Consider the following 22292-nt stretch of genomic DNA (forward strand, 5'->3'; position numbering starts at 1 on the left):
ATCTTTGGTCACTAGATTAGGATAGCCCTGACACGGGGGAGTTTTGCAAGTGCCAAACTGTGATTATAACCAGGGTGCAAGGATATGTACCCTGGCTAGAACATTTGAGTCATCTGCCCTGCAGGTAGCATAGCTAGAGGTTCTGAGAAGAACCTGCACAAACCAAGTATGAATCACTAGCCCCAAAATCACAGGAATTGCTGGTATGCTCTGTCCAATTTAAAAAACCTTTAACCCAGTGGTTCTCAACCAGGGGTACATGTACCCTTGTAAGTATACAGGGGTCTTCCAGGGGGTACATCAACTCATCTAGATATTTATCTAGTTTTACAAAAGAATACATAAAAAGCACTAGCAAAGTCAGTAGAACTAAAGTTTCATACAGACCAACTGAGAAAGTAAGCAATTTCTCAGTACTAGTGTGATGTGACACTTTCGTATTTTTATGTCTGATTTTGTAAGCAAGTAGTTTATAAGTGAGGTGAAACTTGGGATATTCAAGACAAATCAGACTCCTGAAAGGGGCACAGTAGTCTGGAAAGGTTCAGAACCACTGCTTTAACTAATGAGAGCAGTCAGAGTAAGCAAGCATTGACCCCCAATGCTGGAGCACTGAACAGATCCACTAGAGCTGCTGTGTTGTCCCCAGTTCCTCTCTCAGGAGTGGATTCCACAATGTACAACTCCTGTTGACTTTAATGAGAGCTCTGTGCATGGCAACATGTGCCAAAACTCTTTGACTTGAGAACAATCCAGAACGGGATAGCATCTTATCTTCATTTAGGATGCTGAACTGACCGCTCAAAAAGTGGCAAGTGGCTGTGGGAACCAGCCAAATAAGTATAACCTAGGGAGCTTAAAAAAGAAAAACAAAAAACCAAAAAAAAAACCCCACACAAAAGAGCAAACTACAACCAGGAAACCTACAAAGCAAATAAATCTGCACATGGTCCAAAAAGACCTGAGAATTCTGCACACAGACCAGTCAGTGTGGCACAGCTGTCAGTATCTCTGCATGACATTCATAATTAACACCCCACCTCCAGGGATTCTGATTTCCATATAATCTCCTGTAGCAGTCAGTGACCCTTCCTAAGCATGGTTGATTGGTGTTATTAGGAGATAACATCTGTGTGAAAACATATTGATGTGAGACGGGAAGAAGAGTTCTTCCCTTCGGCATGTGTGGTAGGCAAAGGTGTACTACTCCAATTTACAATATCATAAAGCATAATTCAGAGGGTGCCACATTATGTGGGCATCTCGAGGTACATTACAATGCAATTAAGAGGAAAAGCAACAAATTTAGCCCTATAAAGTAGATTAAAATGGAAACCCATGTCTTTCCTCTATTATTTCCATGTCAAAGACAGAAAGAAAGGCTTAGAAGAATTAGAAATATTGCAGTGTCATATCAGTAGGAGCCATATCTTGCCTGAGGGCTCATTTTTCAAGGCTGCCAGTTCATCAACTTTAACTGGAACAGAAAGAAAACAAAAACGAAAACCCAACAAAGCAAACTTCCACCAGGAATGGCATTGTCCCCAGTCTTCCTTTTCACACATGGGAGTTAAAGGAAAAAGCAGTCATTCAACTCCCAAAACAGATATTAAACTAATGGGACTCATTTGCTGTTCCCCTGGAGTTTTCACCCAGGGCATTCCACTGAGCTCAGCAGTGTTAGTCCTGATTTACACCAGTGAGAGAGGAGAATCAGACCCAAATATTTTACATGCATAAAGCACCTTTCATCACATTTCCCCCCCCCCCCCACTTAAAGGACTTTACAAACTTCATGAAGCCCTAGTGAAGTGCAGCCCCATCTGGGTTGGCTATCAGCAGAACTGCTGGAAGGGATGTTTTAAAAAGACTACATTTGAAAGACTCATACACAATACATGCCATGGTACTCAGTTAATCTGTCTTGGAAGCTACAAGCTGAGTCACCTCTTGCTGGGGGTTAAAAGCTGATATGTCAGGACGCTGAAGGGATGGATCCTGGTCTCACACCATCGTAACTCCACTGATTTCTCTGAACTTACTCCTGGATTTACACCAGTGTGACATCAGAATCTGGGCTTGGGTGTTTCAAACTGAAGTTAGACCATAAGGCACTCCCTGCCTCCCCATCAAAATTGAAAAAGATCTACTGAAGTTTCATTGTGATTTATATTTATATAGTACTGTACTTTTCACAAGTGCTAAGACCTAGAACTTTGTAATCATTTTACAAACATCAGCTGATTTCTCAGCAGCACTTAAAATGGTTCTCTGTGGTTTATTTATATATATGTATGAAAAAAGATGTGTTGTTCCTTATAGCTTACTGACTTGCCAAAGCATCACCTCCATTTATTTTAAAACAGCCTAGCAGAGCTCTCAGAGGCCGCATTCCCAAAAATCAGCACTGTCTTTGTTCTGAACTATTAGGTTGCTGATGGATCCATAAGCAGAAATGCCCACATGAACAGTGAAAAATGTGGATAGAAATATTTGCTCACTTTTAGAGGGCTTTTGGACTTCAGAGATACAGCAATTATAATGTAAACTGATGGTTCTCTTGAAATTTTCCAACTGGCTGAAACAGCCGTAAAAATCACATTTTCACCAGTGAGGGAAGTAAAACATTTTGCCTCAATGTCTTCATAAATTTTCCTCTAGGAGCAACAAAAGGCAGTTTTGTACAGGTGAAAATCCTCAATCCTCACTTGGAACAAAGATGTGCAAAATAATCACTTTGTACCAGGCTAGAATTTCTACATTTTTCACCATAGAAAAAAACTGCCCATCAGTGTGAAAGAACAAAATTTCATGACTGACCATATTTGTGAATTAACATGAAAAACAATGGGGGGAAATCTCTTGTGACTGTCTGATGAAGCAAAACGGGATGGTTTTGCTCAGCTCTTTTCTGAAATCTTTGAGTATAAAAACCAAGTAAAAATCTGAACACAAGCTTCCACAGTGAAAACACTGTAAGCCTATAAAGCCACTTATGGTTTGGGTCCTGTGTAACTTGAAAATCAGGGGGCAGATTCTTAGCTGAAACTCTCAGGAAGCCCAACCTGTGGAGAGGAAGGTACTTCTGAATTCTCAGCATAGCTGGGGGCCAAACTGGCTCATGATTAAAGTTAGTGAAGCCCCAAGGACTGCTGTGATTTACACTAGCTTTGAGTGACATTCAATCAGCCCAATACAGCCAGAACACAGAGAACTCTGGCCATACCTCTATTACAGGAGGTGTGTGAGGAACTGGTGAAGAGGCCTACACTGGCTTTACACTGGCTGGGGAAGCATCTGGCACTGGCCACTGTCAGGAGACAGGATCCTGAGCTAGATGGACCATTGGTCTGACCCAGGGTGGCTGCTCTTATCTTCTACAGACCACAGAAGAGTTAGACATGAATAATAAGAATACAACAGTTACATCAGCTATTATGATTCTTATTTAATATGTATATTGTAGTAGCAGGATAAAACTATAAGAGATTAATTTTCATGCTTCAAGCTATGAAGTCTGAAGTTAGGAAGAAACTTCTCTCACATGCATGTTATTGGGTAATTGTCTAATATGGAAGGTTTAGTCCCTTCTCTCATGCTTCTAAAACCGGCCACCACAAATTGGATACTTGCAAGCTGTTCAGTGCAGGGAGCATGTTTACCTGTACTCAGAGTGCTTGCACTAGTGGGGTCCTAATCCAGAGCAAGCCCTCTGGGCACTATCACAAAATAACTGACATCAAATAAATCTGGAAAAATACAATGCATTTGCTCCTATGGGCTATTGGGTAGATGCGTTTTATTAGGGCTGTCAAGCGATTTAAAAAATTAATCACACCATTAATTGCACTGTTAAACAATAATAGAATACCATTTATTTAAATATTTTGGATGTTTTCTACATTTTCAAATATATTGATTTCTATTACAACACAGAAGACCATGTACAGTGCTCACTTTTTATTTATTTTTGATTACAAATATTTGTAAAAAACCAAAAGAAATAGTATTTTTCAATTCATCTAATACAAGTACTGTAGTGCAATATCTTTATCATGAAAGTTGAACTTTAGAATGTAGAATTTTATATAGAAAATAACTGCATTCAAAAATAAAACAATGTAAAACTTTAGATCCTACAAGTCCACTCAGTCCTATTTCTTGTTCGCCCAATCACTCAGACAAACAAGTTTGTTTACATTTGCAGGAGATCATGCTGCCCGCTTCTTGTTCATAATGTCACCTGACAGTGAGAATAGGTGTTCGCATGGCAGTGTTGCAGCTGGCGTCACAAGATATTTACATGCCAGATGTGCTAAAGATTCATATGTCCCTTCATGCTTCATCCACCGTTTCAGAGGACATGTGTCCATGCTGATGACAGGTTCTGCTCGATAACAATTGAGAGCAGAGTGGAACGACGCATGTTCATTTTCATCATCTGAGTCAGATGCCACCAGCAGAAGGTTGATTTTCTATTTTGGTGATTCAGATTATGTAGTTTCTGCATCAGAGTGTTGCTCTTTTAATACTTCTGAAAATATGCTCCACACCTCATCCCTCTCTGATTTTGGAAGGTACTTCAGATTCTTAAATCTTAGTTTACCGAGTGCTGTATCTCTCTTTAGAAATTTCACATTGGTACCTTCTTTGCGTTTTGTCAAATCTGCAGCGAATGTGTTCTTAAAATGAACAACATGTACTGAGTCATCATCCAAGACTACTATAACATGAAATATATATGGCAGAATGCAGGTAAAACAGAGCCAGAGACATACAATTCTCCCCCCAAGAAGTTCAGTCACAAATTTAATTAACACGTTAATATTTTAATGAGTGTCATCAGCATGGAAGCATGTCTTCTGGAATGGTGGCTGAAGCATGAAGGGGCATATGAATGTTTAGCACATCTGGCACGTAAATACCTTGTAATGCTGGCTACAAAGGTCCCACGCAAATACCTGTTCTCACTTTCTAGTGACATTGTAATGAGAATTGGACAGCATTATCACCCAAAAATGTAAACAAACTTGTTTGTCTTAGTGATCGGCTGAACAAGGAAGAGGACAGAGTGGACTTGTAGGCTTTAAAGTTCTGTACTGTTTTGTTTTTGAGTGCAGTTATGTAACAAAAAAACCCTCCATTTGTAAGTTGCATTTTCATGATAAAGAGATTGCGCTACAGTATTTGTATGAGATGAACTGAAAAATACTATTTCTTTTACCATTTTTACAGTGCAATTATGTGTAATAAAAATAATAATGTAAAGTGAGTAGTGTACACTTTGTGTTGTGTGTTGTAATTGAAATCAACATATTTGAAAATGTAGAAAAACATCCAAAAATAGTTAATAAATTTCAATTGGTATTCTAACAGTGCGATTAAAACTGCGATTAATTGCGATTATTTTTTATCACGATTTATTTTTTTGAGTTAATTACGTGAGTTAACTGTGATTAATCAACAGCCCTGATTTTTATAAATCTAAGTAAAGTAAGGAGACTAAAAATAAAATGAAATAAAAATGTAGTTACTTAATCATAAGGGCTTTTTAAAGCCATATTTTAGGGATAGTGCCTAGCTATTTGTGAAGCTGATAAAATATATGGTATACCCAAATTTGAGAGTGATCTTGAAGTCATACCTATCTCCTTTATACTAAGGGCCATATTTTGGCACAGACTGCATGGCCATGCAGGGGAGTAATGGGTCAAGTTAGCGCCATGTGCCTCTGTTCAGGGCACACATACTGTGAATAGAAGCACAGAGAGAACTGTAGCCTTTGAAGTGCCCTTAAATTCTCCCCGCACAGTGGCTACGAATGGGTGAGGAAAGAGCAGAGCAAAGGCACCGGTTAGCAGAACTGCTGGTACGCCAGGAAATGTATGCTACCCTGGGCATAGACTCAGCACAGCATTCTTCCCCGTTGCAGCAAGGTAGAAGCCAGACTGTGACTCTCATAGGCACAACCAACCTTCTGGTCTGGCTCCATTGGCAGCTGAACAATGTTATGTCCCTTGCTCATGGCAAAGCCACAAATTAATACTTAGTTATTAGATAAGCCATTCATTTTTTTGTCCTTGGGCCCCTGCAGAATTGCTTTTACCTATCTGCTCAAGTGTGATTATTCCTCTCATTTATGTGTTACTTGAACGAAAACAACTATGGTTTCTGAACCAAAGGAAACTGCAGTTACACAAAGTATCATAACTCATTGTCATTTTTGGTATTTGGTCAGGAAGGGAATGCTAGAGAAATCTTGCTCTCATGACTGCAATTCCTGCTAGAAGAAAGATGATTTAGATATCTATTTAAGGCCTAATTCTGCCAACTTTTACTCACATAGTCCCATTCGTTTTTGTGTGCATACTTGTATATTAAGGCACTCCACATGAGCAGGGGATGGCAAAATCAATACAGTGGTCATTTCTGGCACTTATGTAGAGTCAGAGAAACTCTTGGCTGTTCCCCCAAATGAACAAATTGCTTAAGAAACGTCACAACATATTGCATTGCACACAACAAATCACTGCTGCCACATGTTGGGAATCACGTCTGACAAAACACAGGCAAAAACAACCCAATGGATCTTGCATCATGCCATAAAGGCTACCAACTTTGGGTCTTGGTGGACTACCAAAGGAAGCAAGTTCCAAAAGCTGGAGTCCTCTACTGAGAAAGCCCTGTCACTGGTCCTGGAGAGTTCATTCCCAGGAACTGTGAACAAGAACATTCTCCAGCTGATTTTTAACTAGTGCCATGGAGCACAGGATGAAAGAGAAGAATCTCCAATATACAGCAACAACAACAATAACAACGAAATAGAAGAAAAGGGGCTCTCCTTGAATATGGGAATGGAAGACCCACCCCAACAAATGATTGGACATTTTAGGAAATAGGAAAAATGAAGGCTATTTTTGTAAGACAACACTGGAGAGCAGACATTCCACAAACACACATGCTTTCTGCCAGAAACTTCCTGATGATTTATTGCCCAAAATAGAACTACAAAGAGCTAGGGGGAATCTAGTCTTTCCTTTATCAGCAAATATTACCCCAATTTTGGGACCACTAAAGGAAGCTACACAGCTCCCTCAGATCTGTCACATAAATGAAATTTTGAAAAACGAGAAGCAAATAGTAGAAATGAATGAAGCGTTGATCCTATATTGTGACCTCTGCAGGCAGACTTCTGTGTTCATGCAGAACCTCAGTGATTGTAATAGGGCTGCAATGAAGCCCAGCAGTCCACCTGTGCACTAGCAAATACAGGATCAGGGCCTAATTAAGGATTCATATTCACATCCCTGTAATGCGGGCAGTAGTCTGGACTTGGATGAAAAATTAAATGTGCTAAGGAAAAAGAAAAGTACAGTGTTTTAAATCCCTACAATTTAAAACTTAGCTTTTTATGTGCCTAACATCAAAGCATTTTTCACTTCTATTTAATCAAAATTTATCACTATGATTACTACAGTAATTTACGTTGGAGATTATTGAAATTAGTATTTTATTAAAATCTGGTTTCATTAATAAAACACATTCCAGCGAGGGTGTCATTAGAGACTACTGACTAGAGGCTGGAAGACCCTTTGACAGCTTCGATTTTCTCTGGTGTAATCAGGAACAACTTCACTGAAGCCTACTGTTACATCAGTGTGTCAGCATTCATAGCACATGTGAAATAGGAACGGGTGATGGGACTACCCAGTCCTTGGTATTTTAAATACTAGAGAGGGAGACCAATACAATCACACTCACCAGCCTGATTAGTTGTGATGCTGACTGCGGCAAATTGCCTTGAGAACGTACTCAAGTCGGACACCCCATTGACTGCATCAATCTCAAATGTGTAGTTGGTGTGTGCCAGGAGGTCTACTACGGTCACTGTGGTGTTGGTGAGTCCAATCTGACGGGGTAAGAAGCGCACATTGGCGCTACACGGTTCACACAACTTGATGTTCCCCCCACATTTTTTGCAAATGATGTTGAAGGTGACATCTTTCCGGCCTCCTGCATCAAGGGGCCAGCTCCAGTCTAGGATAACCGATGTTTCATTGATATTAGAGATAACGTTTCTTGGTGCAGATGGAGGTCCTACAAAGGTAAAAATATCCTATTAATCTCCCTTTTGGTTATCTGTTGCTTTTCCACAAGAGCAACAGGACACACAAATATGGAACCGACCACAGCAAATAACCATATTGTCTTTATTCTTCGCCTCATGGTCCTCCTGAGATGTTCCCCTGGATTATAGACTCACACAATTGAGGATTGTTAACTATCTTCAAGACATGACTCAAGCTGGAAGATGCTTTTGCAGAAACATAGAAAACAATTTACTGCTAACTACAATACCCATTTAATACACTGTTCTGAAAACACTGGTATTAGTTTTAAACATCTCACTCCCTTTTTCCTATTCAATTTGACAGATAACAGCACAGAGGAATTGAAAATAGAGATATATAAATCCATTCCTATAAGCTCTGATAGCCTGTCTAATATAAAACAGGACCTGAAACAAGAGAGATGAGGGGATTTTGTTTGGAAATTGAATTTACTCTGTATTTGAGAAACAAGGTGCTGAGACAAATCTGGAGAAGAATCTTTGTACACAGCTAAAGAACTTAAATGGGGCAGAGGACAAAAGACAATCACAGCCCCAAGCCATCATAATACTACTCACTGGTGCAAGCCATGGATGGAGGGTCTCTCTCAGATCGAAAGTAATTCTTCTCACACCTGCAGTTCACAGAACCATCTTCGTAGGTAGAGCTGTGAGGTGGGCATTTGGCACACTTCACATTACCAGCAAAGGCCTTGTAGAACCCAGGTCGGCACGCTGCAAAACAATGAAATACTTTTAAATTTCATGGGTGCCTGGCTCATTGTAACATTCTGCCTTTATCATCATTTTGGCATCTGTTCATACATACATTGCATTTTTCTATGTGTTTATCATCCATAAAATATGTACTTTCTTACAATGAGGGAGCTGATGGCAATAGCCCTCTTGCTACATAGGAGTTCTTTATGCAAAATCTTAGCTTTATCTCTCATTTTGTGTGTCTCACATAACACTGTACTCCACAACAGGAGGAAGCAGTTTCTACTTTTCATTATCAAAGCTTTACTCCCACCGCATCCTGGTTAATTTAGAAAACTGGCCCTGTCATGCAAAGAGGCTTACCGTCACTCTCTTGCCAAGGTTTGCTTATGGAAGCAGCACAACTGTAACCTATGTTTGTTCCATTGAGCATGACTAAGCAGGACAAAACCAGAAAATAACCTGCACGGTGACAGAACATTTTCATTTCTGAAAGACTAAGCCAGGCTCGATGAACTGGCTCGGGTATCGAGTAAAGATCAGGAACTCTCACCAAGTGTACTACAAACACATTAAAACACAGTCCTCTAGAAGTGGTGCCAAAGCCTATATGAACTGCATCTGACAAACTCTAGGTGTTGTTTCATTAACATTCACACACGCCCCCAATTTCCCTCTTGTTGCATTTGAGATTGATTCAGTGCCATACTCGCCTCAGAAGGAAAAAGGCCTTTTTTAAAAAAACATCACAGAGATGTGAACAATTAAGTACACAAGAACCTTTTACAAAATCCCCAACCAGCAAAATAATGCTGTTGATTTCTCTCTGTCAAGATGACCTCGCTATTATCCCAGAATAAAATCCACAGATAAGCACCAAACTCTCCCGCTCATCTATAACAGAAACATGTACATCTCTATCTAAGAAATGCACCTTCTCCAAATCAGGTTTAGCAAATACTGCTGTCTTGCTGAAATTCTGCCATTCTACACAGACATACATCCATTAAACGGTGGTATGCAATAATAGCAGCACCAACAGATAACATAGCAAAGTTAATGTCTTTGAACATGTTAGCTTTACCATTTATTTTTTCCTATAATGGTCTGCATTAATACTATCCAATGCACAGACTTTATGGGAAACTCCCCAGTATCTTCTAAATGGCATATGTGACAAAAGAAAGATATTCAAAAGCATTATTTTCGACACAAAGAGGATACTTTTTCTTTCTGGGGCCAGAGCTCCTTCCCACCCTGTAAAAGTGTCTCTTGGGAGTGTGTCCATAGCTGGGTTCAGGCCCCTTTGCCATGCCCAGTTATCACCAAGGGGTCAGCTCAGTTCAAGTCCCAGTCCCTAAGTCTTTGTAGTGGGCCCCACCCTTGCAGGCCTGCTTACTTTATTATGAGTGGGGAAAAGCATGTTAATAAGAAAAGAACCAGACAACACTGAACACAGTTTGAGAAATATGACACGTTCCACAAGAAGTCCTCCCCATCTCAGCCACCCTTTAACTCTCTACGAACCTTACACATAAAGCCTGACTGGATGCAGCTGCCATATCTTAGCCATTAACATGTCCCAGAAAGAGACCCCAGATTTGAAAGATCTTTCCTGTTAGCCTTATGAAATGATCCCGTGTTTAATCTATGATGTGGAGGCCACCAGGCCATTAATGAAAACAAATCTGGCAAGAATGACCTTGCAGGCAAAATTCACATGGCCTAGTACCAATAACTGTATCTGCATAAACTTACATGATTTCCTCCCTAGGGCCATGGCTTCTCGTGCCACCTCTGGTTAAGATTTTGGAGGTATGTGGGGTTTGAGGTTTTGTTTTGTTTGTTTGTAAACAGGAGTCAATCCTCAGTCCCCTCCCAATAAAGCTGAATGGACAAAAATATCAGAGCCACGGTGAGTCACTGTATTTTAACTCCTGTGACCAGACGACCACCACATTATCCTATTTCTTGGAATAGAAAATCATCAGCTGAGCGCCAAGAAAAAATTCCAATCAATGAAGACCTGATATCAGTGCAGACTTTAGATGTGATAGTTAGGGTAATTACTTCAAACTATGAACTCACACTACGTTTGAATGGATGTATGTACAGTGCATGTCCACCAAAAACTCTTTCTTCAAATGCAACTCTAGTTATCTAGTTCAAATGGTTTCACATAAAATCATTTACTTGGATTGGACAACCATATATAAATAAAATTATATATTATTTTAAAATAAAGCTGCAAGGTCTTCCCTTGCAGTGATACAAGGGTTAATAACCTAAAACAGAAGTCCATATCATGATGTCATCCCTTCCATAAGACATAGCAACAATTGCTTTTTAAAATTATTTTATTTACAACACTGGTATCATCAATAATGTGATTACAAGCAACTGCTGGGGGTAGAAGTTACAATATGAGAATTTTTATTACAGGCATTTCCAAAGCACATACCACCATCATATCTAAACCATTGTTCATTTGTCATTGGTACATAAACTTGTGGGAGAGATAAGTATATTGTTCAGTTGGAATGGAGAGGGATGGAGGAGAATGAGGAGCAGAGCTGCTTTGTCACAATGTTTCTCCCTTTTGACCCCTCTGGGGAAGGCCCATAGACCTCATTTAAGAAAAAAAAAGAGAAAAAAAGAAGCAGGATAATGCAGGGAGCATCTTAATAAGCCTAGATTAGGCTTTTTTCTTTTCTTCAGGGGAAGGAACTTCATTGTCTTCATCCTTTCTGTGGTGCTTTGCTATCACACTATGAAGTCAGCAGTCAGAAGGGAAATGAGCTGGTTAGACCCCTGCTGTCCCAGAATGCCCTGGTGGGAGGATTCCGATTCATTTCTTCCCCTCAGGCTGTCTTGCACTTTCTGTCCTTGTCTGTCAGACCAATTTCAGATAATTCAGTGTTCTACAACCCGAAGGAGAAGAAACACAATTATACTAAAGATTAAAACCTGGAAAGAGGGTGGGACTAAGGGGGATCACACCATTTTTTGTATATTTTTTTATCAGTTATTTTTGACATACAAGAGAGAAAAGTGAAATCCCTCATTTCAAGAGAGATTACTTTTCTGATGTAAGTAGGATTGGATTTCTTTGGTTGAGGGAGCAGAGTTTGGCTCTTCGGGATGAACAGCACTGCATGGTTTCAGGCAGGTAGAAAATAAACACAATGGCACATTCATCTTCACAATACAGTATTTTTTAGTTTCAACAGAGACCCAGCTGTGAGCAGTATTTGCATTTATTTAAAATATCCTTCTACAGTTAATGTTTGCTCCTCATTGCCTCTCTCTCCACTTCCACATTCACTTTAAATTAGAGGTAAGAAGTACATTATCCTTCTCTTTGGTTGCTTAAACCCCCATTAGCTAAAGCTTTACCGGGGGAAAAAAAGGGAGATTGGCCAACCCTGAGGGATTGGGCCAGTGTCCTGGATTAAATGGATGCTGTGCCTGAGAAAATGGAGTGTTTCTAACCACTGGGGAAAGTGACTGGGTCAAGGCATAGCCAGGCCCTGGTTCCATGTGAACCCACAGACCTTCTGGGTGTGGTGTTGTCTCATCTAGTGGCACTGAGACCACTTAGAGAGAGAGAGAGAGAGAGAGAGAGTGTTAAATGAGTCTGCTCTACAGCCTTAGCTAACAGCCAGCTGGCTTTTAGCTCATGCAGTAGAGGCTCATGCACTAAGCTCCAGAGGTCCCCAGTTCAATCCTGCCTGCTGACGACCGGGGTCTATCAGCATTATACATGCACTTCCATCTACTTTCTCAGCTGGCTTTCCTCTCTTTCCTGCCAGGTCCTGCTTCCTTGCTTGCAAAGGGAGGCAGCAGGAGGTGCAGCATGTACAGCAGCAGCAGAGGTTGGAATTAGGTCTTCCTTGTATGGATCCCAGAAGGACTCCATCACCATTATCCCATAATGGAAGACTCCTCTGAAGTATATGGAAACACTGCAGCCCACTTCAGCCCCACTGCAAGACTGTAACAGTGAGGAAGGAAATGTGCCATCCCTTCACAGTAACATGATTTTTTCCCATGCTTCACAGGTAGTAATAACTATACCATATCAGCTTGGAAGCTCTGAAGTAGAAACTAATGCAAGAGGAAGTAAATGCATTGGGTTAGGTCGAAAAAAGGTCTGAACACATTGCAACTGAGTACAGCAAGTTTTGTAAATGATTAAGTATGTGGTAACTATACGCTGAGATTATCAGAAGGAACCCAGAAAATTAGGTGGCCAACACCCACTGACGTACAATGGTAGCGGAGCATCTAACTCCCTTAGGCCCCTTTGACAATACACTAAAACATTATTTAAAAATTCCTCAAACGAGACTCTGATCTCTTATCTCAGTGTAAAGCCACTGACTTTACTCCTCATATACTCCCATCAAACAAGAGTATTTTCAGGACTAAAGTCCTGTCATATTACCAGATAGTAATTGAGTTCCTTAAGCCGTAACTATTGGGTCTGACAGAGAATGGGGAAAGTTAACTTAGTGAAAGTAAAACAGATGTATTTAGCAATCCATGATAGTTACTGCTAAAAGAAATGAGACAGTCTTCAACTGCAAAGTGAATTTTGCCTCAGTTTGACTTATGTGTTTGACTTTCAGAGGAACATAGGATCCTAATTAAAGGTTAAATGGATCATTTCAATCTGAATTAATTTTAAATTAAAATATAAAGCTGTTGGTAAATAAGGGCCTTTTAGTATTCAGCCCTTCAGCCCCTTATACACAGAGCAATATCACCAATTCCCAGCCATAAACACGAGCTAATGACCTGAACCAGCACTGACTAAACAGATGATTTCCAGGCCCTGCTATTCCAGGCCTGACAGGGCCCATTTGCCTACACAAGGTCAAAGCAACTGTTTATATGCAAAATGAACTGCACTCCACAATCCTACAGGAACTTCATTCTTTGCACTCTGAATAGAGGTAAAATGCTTTGAGGCAAGGCTGAAGTATTTCAATGCATTGGAAGTGAATATATGCAGTCATTAAACACTACGTGCAATGGGCAGCATTTATAAAGTGATCAAGTGTTTCCTTTATTTGTTCCTCGAGAGCTCAATAAAAAAGCCTGAGGGCACAATGTCTCTATGGAATTAAAACTCAATGTTTAGAAAATAAGGGGATTCAATCATAAACTGGTACGGCTCAGATACCTTAACAACATTCCCCTCCACCTGCCCCCCCACATGCTTTAACAAGGCAGGTGTCAGTAGCTCTGGAATATATTTCAATCTCCTTCCTCCACAAAGAGAATGCTAATGCACCCCCACCCCCAGAGCAGATTGTGTTATGGAAGCCTTTCAAACCACTCCAGCTTTCATCAGCAGAAACTAGCAGCAGTGGAGGTTCTTACTCCAGACCTGCAGCTTGCTGTGGAGCGAATGCTAGAGAACATGTCACCTTAACTCAGCGGTAAATCTTAAACTTTTGGAATGTTCTTCTGATCCTTCGAAAATCATCTGTGCAGCTCTCTTGCACAATATGTATATTAATCTCACGCTCCATAGATGACACAATGCTGGCGAGGGCACCACATTTGCCATCGGAAAGGAAATCGCACAAAAAATGAGATGCGACACAGTTCTCAGGATGTGATCATGAATGGCACAACACACCAGTATGTGATTAATCTCATAACGTGCCCACATACATTTTATTTTAATTATGTTAGGCATTTCCTCCCCCTTCTCTGTTATTTCTGTCTTTTGATAAAGAAGAGATTAAATCAGATATCAAGTATAAATGAAGATGATCTCAGCACTGTGCATTTCACACTGGTGATGTCACGCAATTACAGTCACTTGGGAAATACAGAGGCAAAATATTAAAACAATGCAAAGGCTCTGGCTCGAACAAAGAGCAGGAAATTCAAAGTGAACATACAGATCCTGGCTTTAGTCATCCTGCTATGCATTCCTGCTGCAGGTCACGCGCTATATTGACAGAATGGTGAAAATGGCTGGGTTTTTCTCCCATTCTACTTGGCATCCCTCACAGCCGAAAATAGGGCATTATAATGTAGATTTCCTGGCCTATAACTACACTTCACAGAGCACTGAGCGGGCAGTGTGGTGGGAGCACCCCCCGCCCCAGCGTGCCAGGCGTGCAGCACGGCCAAAGCACCCCCAGCCGCAGCCCCGGAGGTGGCCAGAGTGCTCCCTACCACAGCGCTGGGCAGGCGGCATAGTCCCAGCGCCCCCAACCCCAGCATCAGGCTGATGGTGCAGCATGGCCCCGGCGCCCCAGCCTTGTGAGCCCTGGTTCCAGCCTGCCTGTCCCAGCCTTTCCACCATGGAAGAATGGGAAGGGAACTAGAAGCAGGCAGGTGGTGGTCTGGGAGCGGAGGGTGGGTCTGGCCACACCAGGCTGTTTGGGGAGGGACAGCTTTCCCTGGCCTATGCTACCTGCCGCCCATGTGACAGATCTAAAAGAATCACTACAGATATTTATCTTTGTCCATTGCGAAGAGGAAATAATCAACTAACACAGCTCGCGCAATTTCTGTCCCTTACCCAGACCTCTAATTTTATTGACTGGGGTCAGGAAACCTAAGGACACAGGAAATTATCAGAGTTACCCTGCCAATAACCTTCTCCAAAAATCGGAGACTGGCTACTAGCGGATAGTTAGCCAGCCACAGTGTTTGTATCTAGAGTTTATTTCTGGAGCATGGGCCTCACAATGGCCTCTTTAAAAGCCACTAGGCACCCTCCTCCTACTAGCCCCTTAAGGAAGCTTTCATATCTCAACCAACAATGGACCTATTACTTCATTGCTGGCCTTCAACAATCAGAAAGGTCAAGAGTCCAGCTCACAAGTTATAGCACAAAGCTGTTCCAGCACCTCCGTAACTTCAGAGGGAGACACAAACACAAGCAGATTGTTCTGTTTCCCCAGTATTAGATGGGTCAATCTGAATCCAATCAATTTTGCCTGCAAAGTAAAGAGAAAATTCTCCACAGAGAGAAAATCTCAAATCCGAAACCCAGCAGAGGGAGCGACATAGTCAACCTTAAAAAAAAAAAAATCTGTATGCTTCAGTGACTAACACCAGATCTGGAGCATGCCCAGCCTTATGAATGGAGTCAAAGTGAATATTCCATTGGTTGTAGTGACAGCCAAGGAACCCAAAGATCTAGAGAAATCATCAGCTGCTGTACTGGACAGTGAAACCACAAAACGTTTTTTGCCTAGGTGACTCCAATTCCACTGTAGTGAGGAATCTGATCAGCTCAAAGAGTATCTCTGCAATGAAGCAATGACCTATGTGCCAATATTAACCCTACTCTCTTTCCTTGAGCACCCCAGCCTGGAAACCATAGTATGTCTGGCTGAACTGAGGTTGAGAAAGGTCCATGAGTTCACTTCCCCATGTAACGGGAAGTATAGCACAGTCCTTACAGCATTGTGTAAATACAGATTTTGGAACCCTTCAAAATGTTAGATCCTGTTTCCTAATTATTTCCCTTTTTTATTTACTTTCCAATTTTATAATGCATTTTTTTCAACATGTGGTGCAAACAGCTTGTTGAATTTCAGTTTATGACAAAGCAGGCTGGTCCTATAGGCTTTGTAGAGACTCATCACTTTAGTATCTTTTTCCTTTTTTCAGGAAATACGAATCTGGGGATGCTTCTTATTTTTATTTTTTAGAGGAGGTTAAAGGTGGGCCCGATCCTGCATTCCTTGCATATGGGTGCTACAGTGGCATAGCTATGGCACTGTACCTGTGCTGCTGTGATGCCATTTTGTAGACACAGCCTACAGTAATGGAAGGGGTTCTTCTGTGACGGTGCTCACCCCTGAGCACCATACGTATGTCGACCTATGTTTCAAGTACAGACTGGGCCTTCGCGTAATAATGCAAGATGAGGTGCTTCATGGTGCCAAAACCAATTTTCTTCAAATTCTGTAACAAATTAAAACCTTTTTTTGGTCAGGAACTTGGTAAGGCAACTTTCCAATCACAGCACACTTTTTTTTATGGATGAGCTGGCTATACAGAAGTCAGGGAATTTACAGTAGGAATGACAGAATCTTAGTTGCTGAAGGGTGAACTTCATCACTATCGATAGTGCAAGGATTCAGTGCAGCGTGACATTGCAATGCCTCTAGAAAAATAACCTTTAGAATGAGCACTTTTCATATTTTACATTTGAAAGCCGCTGTTAGTGCGGAAAACATATTCCATAGCATTTAATCTTACCCATGAGTAAACCTCTGCCATTTACTTCCCACTTCATATTTTACAGTGATCTGTGACCTTAACATATTTTAATCAGATGCCTTTTAAATTGGCTTTACTCCCAGGTCAAGTTATTCAACAGAAACAATTCCTACCCTTTGTTTAATAACTGTTACTGGCAGACATATTAATTATATGTACATAAGAGATAGCTTTCTCCTGAGGGAATAACACTGTACTTTTCAACTGTAGTCTGTAATAGCTTCCCATTATCCTTTGCAGGCTTCTGTATCTTTTTTTTATGAAGTACATTATAACAATGATTGCAAGTAGCAACATAGTTAAAAGGCACACTGTCAAAGATGGTTGGATTAAAACTTAGCTAGACTGGAAAAAGTTATTTTGTTTGCAGGCACACATACAAATGCCTCACACCGTAAGGGTGGTTACATTTCAACCCACTTGCAGCCACTGTTTTCAAAAATATATAAATGTTTCAGTAGGAGGAGGACAATGACAAACTACAAAACTGATTCAGAAAAAACAGTTAGGCATGTGCTTAATTCCATTCCTAGTCAAGAATGCACTTAAGCACACATTTCGAAGTCACTGACTTCAGTGGAACTTCCTTGCTTCAAGGCTCTTCCTGAATAGGGATGCTTTCCTGAATCAGGGCCTGTGTGCTACACAGTAGGTCAAATTGTGAACTTGTCAATCTTAGAATCTCTCACTCTCTGCTAGTGGAACACAAAATGCGACTTCCCAGTCCAAGCGACATTGAAAATAATCACTGTGGACTTGAATGGGCAGAACTAATCACACATACATACACACATTTGGGAGTTCTAGATGCTTTTTTGGCAATCAATAACAGTCAAGAGTTTCATTTAAAAAAAAGTAAATTACAGGGTACAGCTACTTTAGGAGGTACAGGTGTGATTATCATATACACATACTTGTGCTAGCTTTCATTGAGCTAATGTGCTAACAACAGTACTGTAGCTATGCCGCATGGGCAGCAGCAAATGGCATCATGGACTAGCGCCCTCCTCCCGCAAGTACTAATCTGCCTGAATCCCATGGGTGTGTACATATGCAGCCCAGCTAGCCTCTGCCTCCGCTCTCTACTGCTCGTGCTATCCTGGCTATGCTACCATTTTTAACACACTAGCTCAATGAGAGCTAGCGCGAGTATGTCTGTGCGAACTGAATAATCACACCCCTACCTCCTAGTGCGGACAGACTCTACAATTCCCGGAAGGCAAACTAATGACGCAATCTTAACAGCTTCACAGAATACGTGTTTTTTTAAAAAAAACCTTTTGTATAAGTGTGCGGTACATGTATGCACCATAAGGACTCCAAGTGAGTGAGATAAGAAGGTGTTGTTGTGAATCAGCCTTTCTGCAGCCTCCCATGTGTGTGGCAGAGCTTTTAGAACAGGTCTTGCCTGTGAGTCACTATTAACCTCACTGGTGTGAGGACACCCGCTGCTGAGTGCGAACACAGGGAAACGTAGCTCAAGCTCCGTGGAACATGTAGGCTGTTCATTAAAACAGTCTCTCAGTTATTTTCTCTCTCTGAGAAGAGAAGTCAAAATGGCGCGTGCCCATCCTCCTGGGACAGATTTAGCCAGTCAGTGAAAAACACATTTCATCATTGTGTGACTAACGTGATCTATCAAGAGCAGCTCAAAAGAGTCATGGAAAAATTTGACACCGAACATTCAGTATAGTTTGCTGGCAAAAATATGGACATGCTTTTTTTTTATTAAAGAACACAGCATTTTTATAAAATAGCCATGTTTCTACTGAAGTGCAAAACAAGGTGGGTGAGGTAATATATTTTATTGGATTAACTTCTGTTGGTGGAAGAGACAAGCTTTTGAAGAAGCTGGTCCAATAAAATATATTGCCTTGCCTACCTTGTTTTCTAGCAGAAGCAGGGCAATTTTATGAAAATTCACCTTGTCTCTCCTGAGACTAACACAGCACACTAAAAAGGTAGACCTTTTGACAGAATATTAATATTTCACCTAACACACGGTCTCACTAAAAACTATGTGTAATGGTGAAAATCTAATGGTCCCTAATGATTCTCAGTGACCAAAATTGGTGAATTTGGGATTTCTGATAAAAAGGCATTCTGATTCAGGGGTTTAGATGGCTCAGGGAATTAAAGACAGTCTCAATTACCCATATCATCTAACCATGAGAGGCATATATCATCTAACCATGCAGATCCAGGCCAGGTCAGTTGTGATTATTATTAACAATATTGTACTTATCATAGGAACACAGAAATTGGCTGATGGGATCAGACCTAAGGTCCATCCAGTCCAGTATCGTTTCTCTGATAATAGCCAGCACCAGCTGCTTCAGAGGAAGGAGGAAGAACCAGGCAGTAGCAGATGTGGGATATTCTGCCCCCATATTAGGTCTCATCCTTATTTCCAATCGTTAGAGACTGGCTTACATCCTGGAGCATATGGCTTAATATCCCTTCCAAAAATATCATCATTATAACAACTCTGGATATTCTTGTTATCGCTATACATGTTTAATCTTTTTTGGATCTTGCTAAGTTCTTGGTCTGAACGACTACCTGTGGCAACAAGCTCCACAGTTTAAACAATACCCATAAAGCAAAAGAGTATTTCCTTTCATCCGTTTAGATTTTACCACCTTTTAATTTTATTCACTGTTCCCTTGTTCTTGTTACAAGCGGGGGAGAATAGACACTCGCAGTCTACCCTCTCTAGATCATTCGTTATTTTATATATTTTTACTGTCTCCCCTCTTATTGGTCTCTTTTCTAAGGTAAACAGTCCCTAACTCTTCACTCTCATTTTATGAGAGTTCCTTCCTGCCCTTGATTAGTCTCACCCCCCTTTTCTGAACCCCTCTCTACTTCTGCAATAATGTTTTTGAGATGGGGCCCTCAGTATTGCACAGTGTTCTGCGTGAGGTTGCACCACTGATTTACATAAAGGCATAATATGTTCTGTATTACACCCCATTTCATTCCTTATGTATCCTAATATCTTCTTTGTATTTTGATCAGGGTTGCATGCTAAACAGATGTCTTTGCTAAGCTGTCCTCAATGACACCCAGGTCACTTTCTAACTTAACTGTGTCAGTTCAAGAACCTTGTAAGGTATAGGAGTAGTTTAAATTTCCCCTCCAGTATACATTACTTGGCATTTATTGACACTTAGCTTCATTCCAAAGCTTCCCACTAATTGGAGGTAGGTGACCATTACTGTCCCCATTTTGAGATGGAGAAATCGAGACAGAATGGATAGGTGAGTTGCTCAAGGTAACACAGTGACAGGACCAGAAACCAAATCTTCTGAATCCCAGTCCTGCACTTTATCAAAAAGTGGTTTGGTGAGTTGGCTGGAGTTGAGGGGATCTCAGTCCAGCTCCCAGCTGACGTGGGAGCACTACTGCAATGAGCATGAATTACTATTTTTATTTGTAGCCTCAGCAGAGCTGTCAAGTTAACTGGAAAGGAAATTTAACAAATGTCTTGCCCCTTCAAGATATTCTTTTAGATCAGCTTTGAGGCACATTGATTGATCAGTGTTGCTTCTGCCCATGCTGAATCTGTTATTTTCATATCAATAGAAGGTTATTGGGGCTACTAATCTGGTAGTTTCAGTTTCTTGGGGCTACTAATCTGGTACCTAGAATTCTGAATGACATTTTATACTGCCTTGCTGCTATTTAATGTCTACCAGCCTTCATCTCTCTCAAAACTATTGCCCACCTCCATTGCTCAATATACTGTATCAAACTAAATAGATAATTCAGATTGAAATAAACATTAAAAAGCCCTTGCCATTCTAACAAATCTTTAAAACAAACACACATACATGCAAGAGTAAATAGATATCATCCATGTTTTACTGTGTCCCCAAGGATTTGGAGTGGGGACAGAGATGTTTCAGTGATTACTTTTGAGAATAAGTTTCCTCTTTAAGCAAAGATGTTGTCTTCACAGTTCATCTCTCTCTTCTCCCAAGTCTTTATTTAATTGGCTGAATTTTCATTCTCCTGCTGGAACTAAAACTTGAAAATTAAACACCTCGGGCCTCTAGGGACAACTCTAGGCTGACAGTCTTCTGACCACAGCTGAAATGAAAAGCTCAAGGCCACTGAAAAGCTACCATACCACACAAGCATAATATTCAAGTATTTTAACCTTTATTTGGACTTCCCTGGCTTTTGTGGTTTGAAGACAAAGTCTTGTAATTTCTTAACATGGGTTTTTGTGTGCATGAAAAATTCTCTAGCATTCCAAAGTATTTAATTCACAGACATTTATGTTTGTGTGCTGTAGCCCATAAAGCTACCTTTAGCATTTATTTTATTAGTAATGCAAGCAACCTACAGGCCTGTATGCTGTAAGACATTGGCTTTGGCAGTTAGCAGAAGTTTTGAGACCTATAGACTTTGGCACAGATAAATGGCCCAATGTCACCCCGAAGTTTTGAGGAGAGTGTTTAAGTGGGTACATAACACCAGGTAACCACAGGAATACAAACTAACACCAACTTTTGGATTTTTTAGGATAGGAACATCTGCAGATGTCTGACCACAAGAATGCCCTGGCAATGAATTGACTTATATGATAATAAGTTGAGATCATTTATATACTAAGCTGTAGGAGAAAGGCACCCCAACATTAGTAGGGTGAGGAAATACAAATAAGGACGAGAGGATAAATCCCTCCACTGAATATACATTAGGCTTAGTGGTGTCAGCATAACATATTATAAAAGTTTTAGCCCAGCCTGTGTGCAGGAGGAAGGGAAGATGCAGTACTCGGGAGGTGCCAGGATGATGCCCACCAGTAATGGTGATAAGGAAGAAACTAGCTAACATTTCAGGTTGTTCTGTAAGGGATGGTGTGAATATATGGCTGTTCAGATGTACATTTTGTATTATCTCACTCACCTAGCTGGGTTACAGTGTTTGTGACTTTGCTAACTGTATTAATAAAACTATTTCGACTACAGAAAGGTTCCTAAAGTGTGTTTGTTGCAAGTGTGCACATCATGGTTCCCCGCTGAACAGTAATTTTAATAATCCTGGGCTTAAACCTGGGACAAGAACCTATCAAACCTCAGAGTGACAACTGGGAATTCTTAAGTAATACATATAATTAATACACAATCCATAGACCAGGCAACACTACTCAGCAAAGAATGGTAGAAAAAGGTGGCAAAAAACAGTT

General features: G+C 40.7%; 1 protein-coding gene across 5 annotated transcripts in view; it reads right to left on the reverse strand.

Moving 5' to 3' along the window:
• The window catches only part of EPHA3 (EPH receptor A3), a 300525-nt gene that overhangs the window by 93472 nt on the left and 184761 nt on the right, over positions 1 to 22292 (reverse strand). For 3 of the 5 annotated variants that reach the window (XM_084638604.1, XM_084638603.1, XM_084638605.1), the window contains exons 4-5: positions 8690 to 8845; positions 7762 to 8097 (exon numbers count right to left, since the gene is read on the reverse strand). In XM_084638604.1, coding sequence (XP_084494730.1) covers positions 7762 to 8097; positions 8690 to 8845 — 492 coding nt within the window. Of the gene's footprint in view, positions 1 to 7761; positions 8098 to 8689; positions 8846 to 11279; positions 11752 to 22292 lie in introns of those variants that run through there. The other 2 variants (XM_084638606.1, XM_084638607.1) reach the window with 2 other exon arrangements.

The sequence above is a fragment of the Lepidochelys olivacea genome (assembly GCF_965140295.1).
Source record: "Lepidochelys olivacea isolate rLepOli2 genome assembly, chromosome: 1".
Taxonomy (NCBI): Eukaryota; Metazoa; Chordata; order Testudines; family Cheloniidae; genus Lepidochelys; species Lepidochelys olivacea.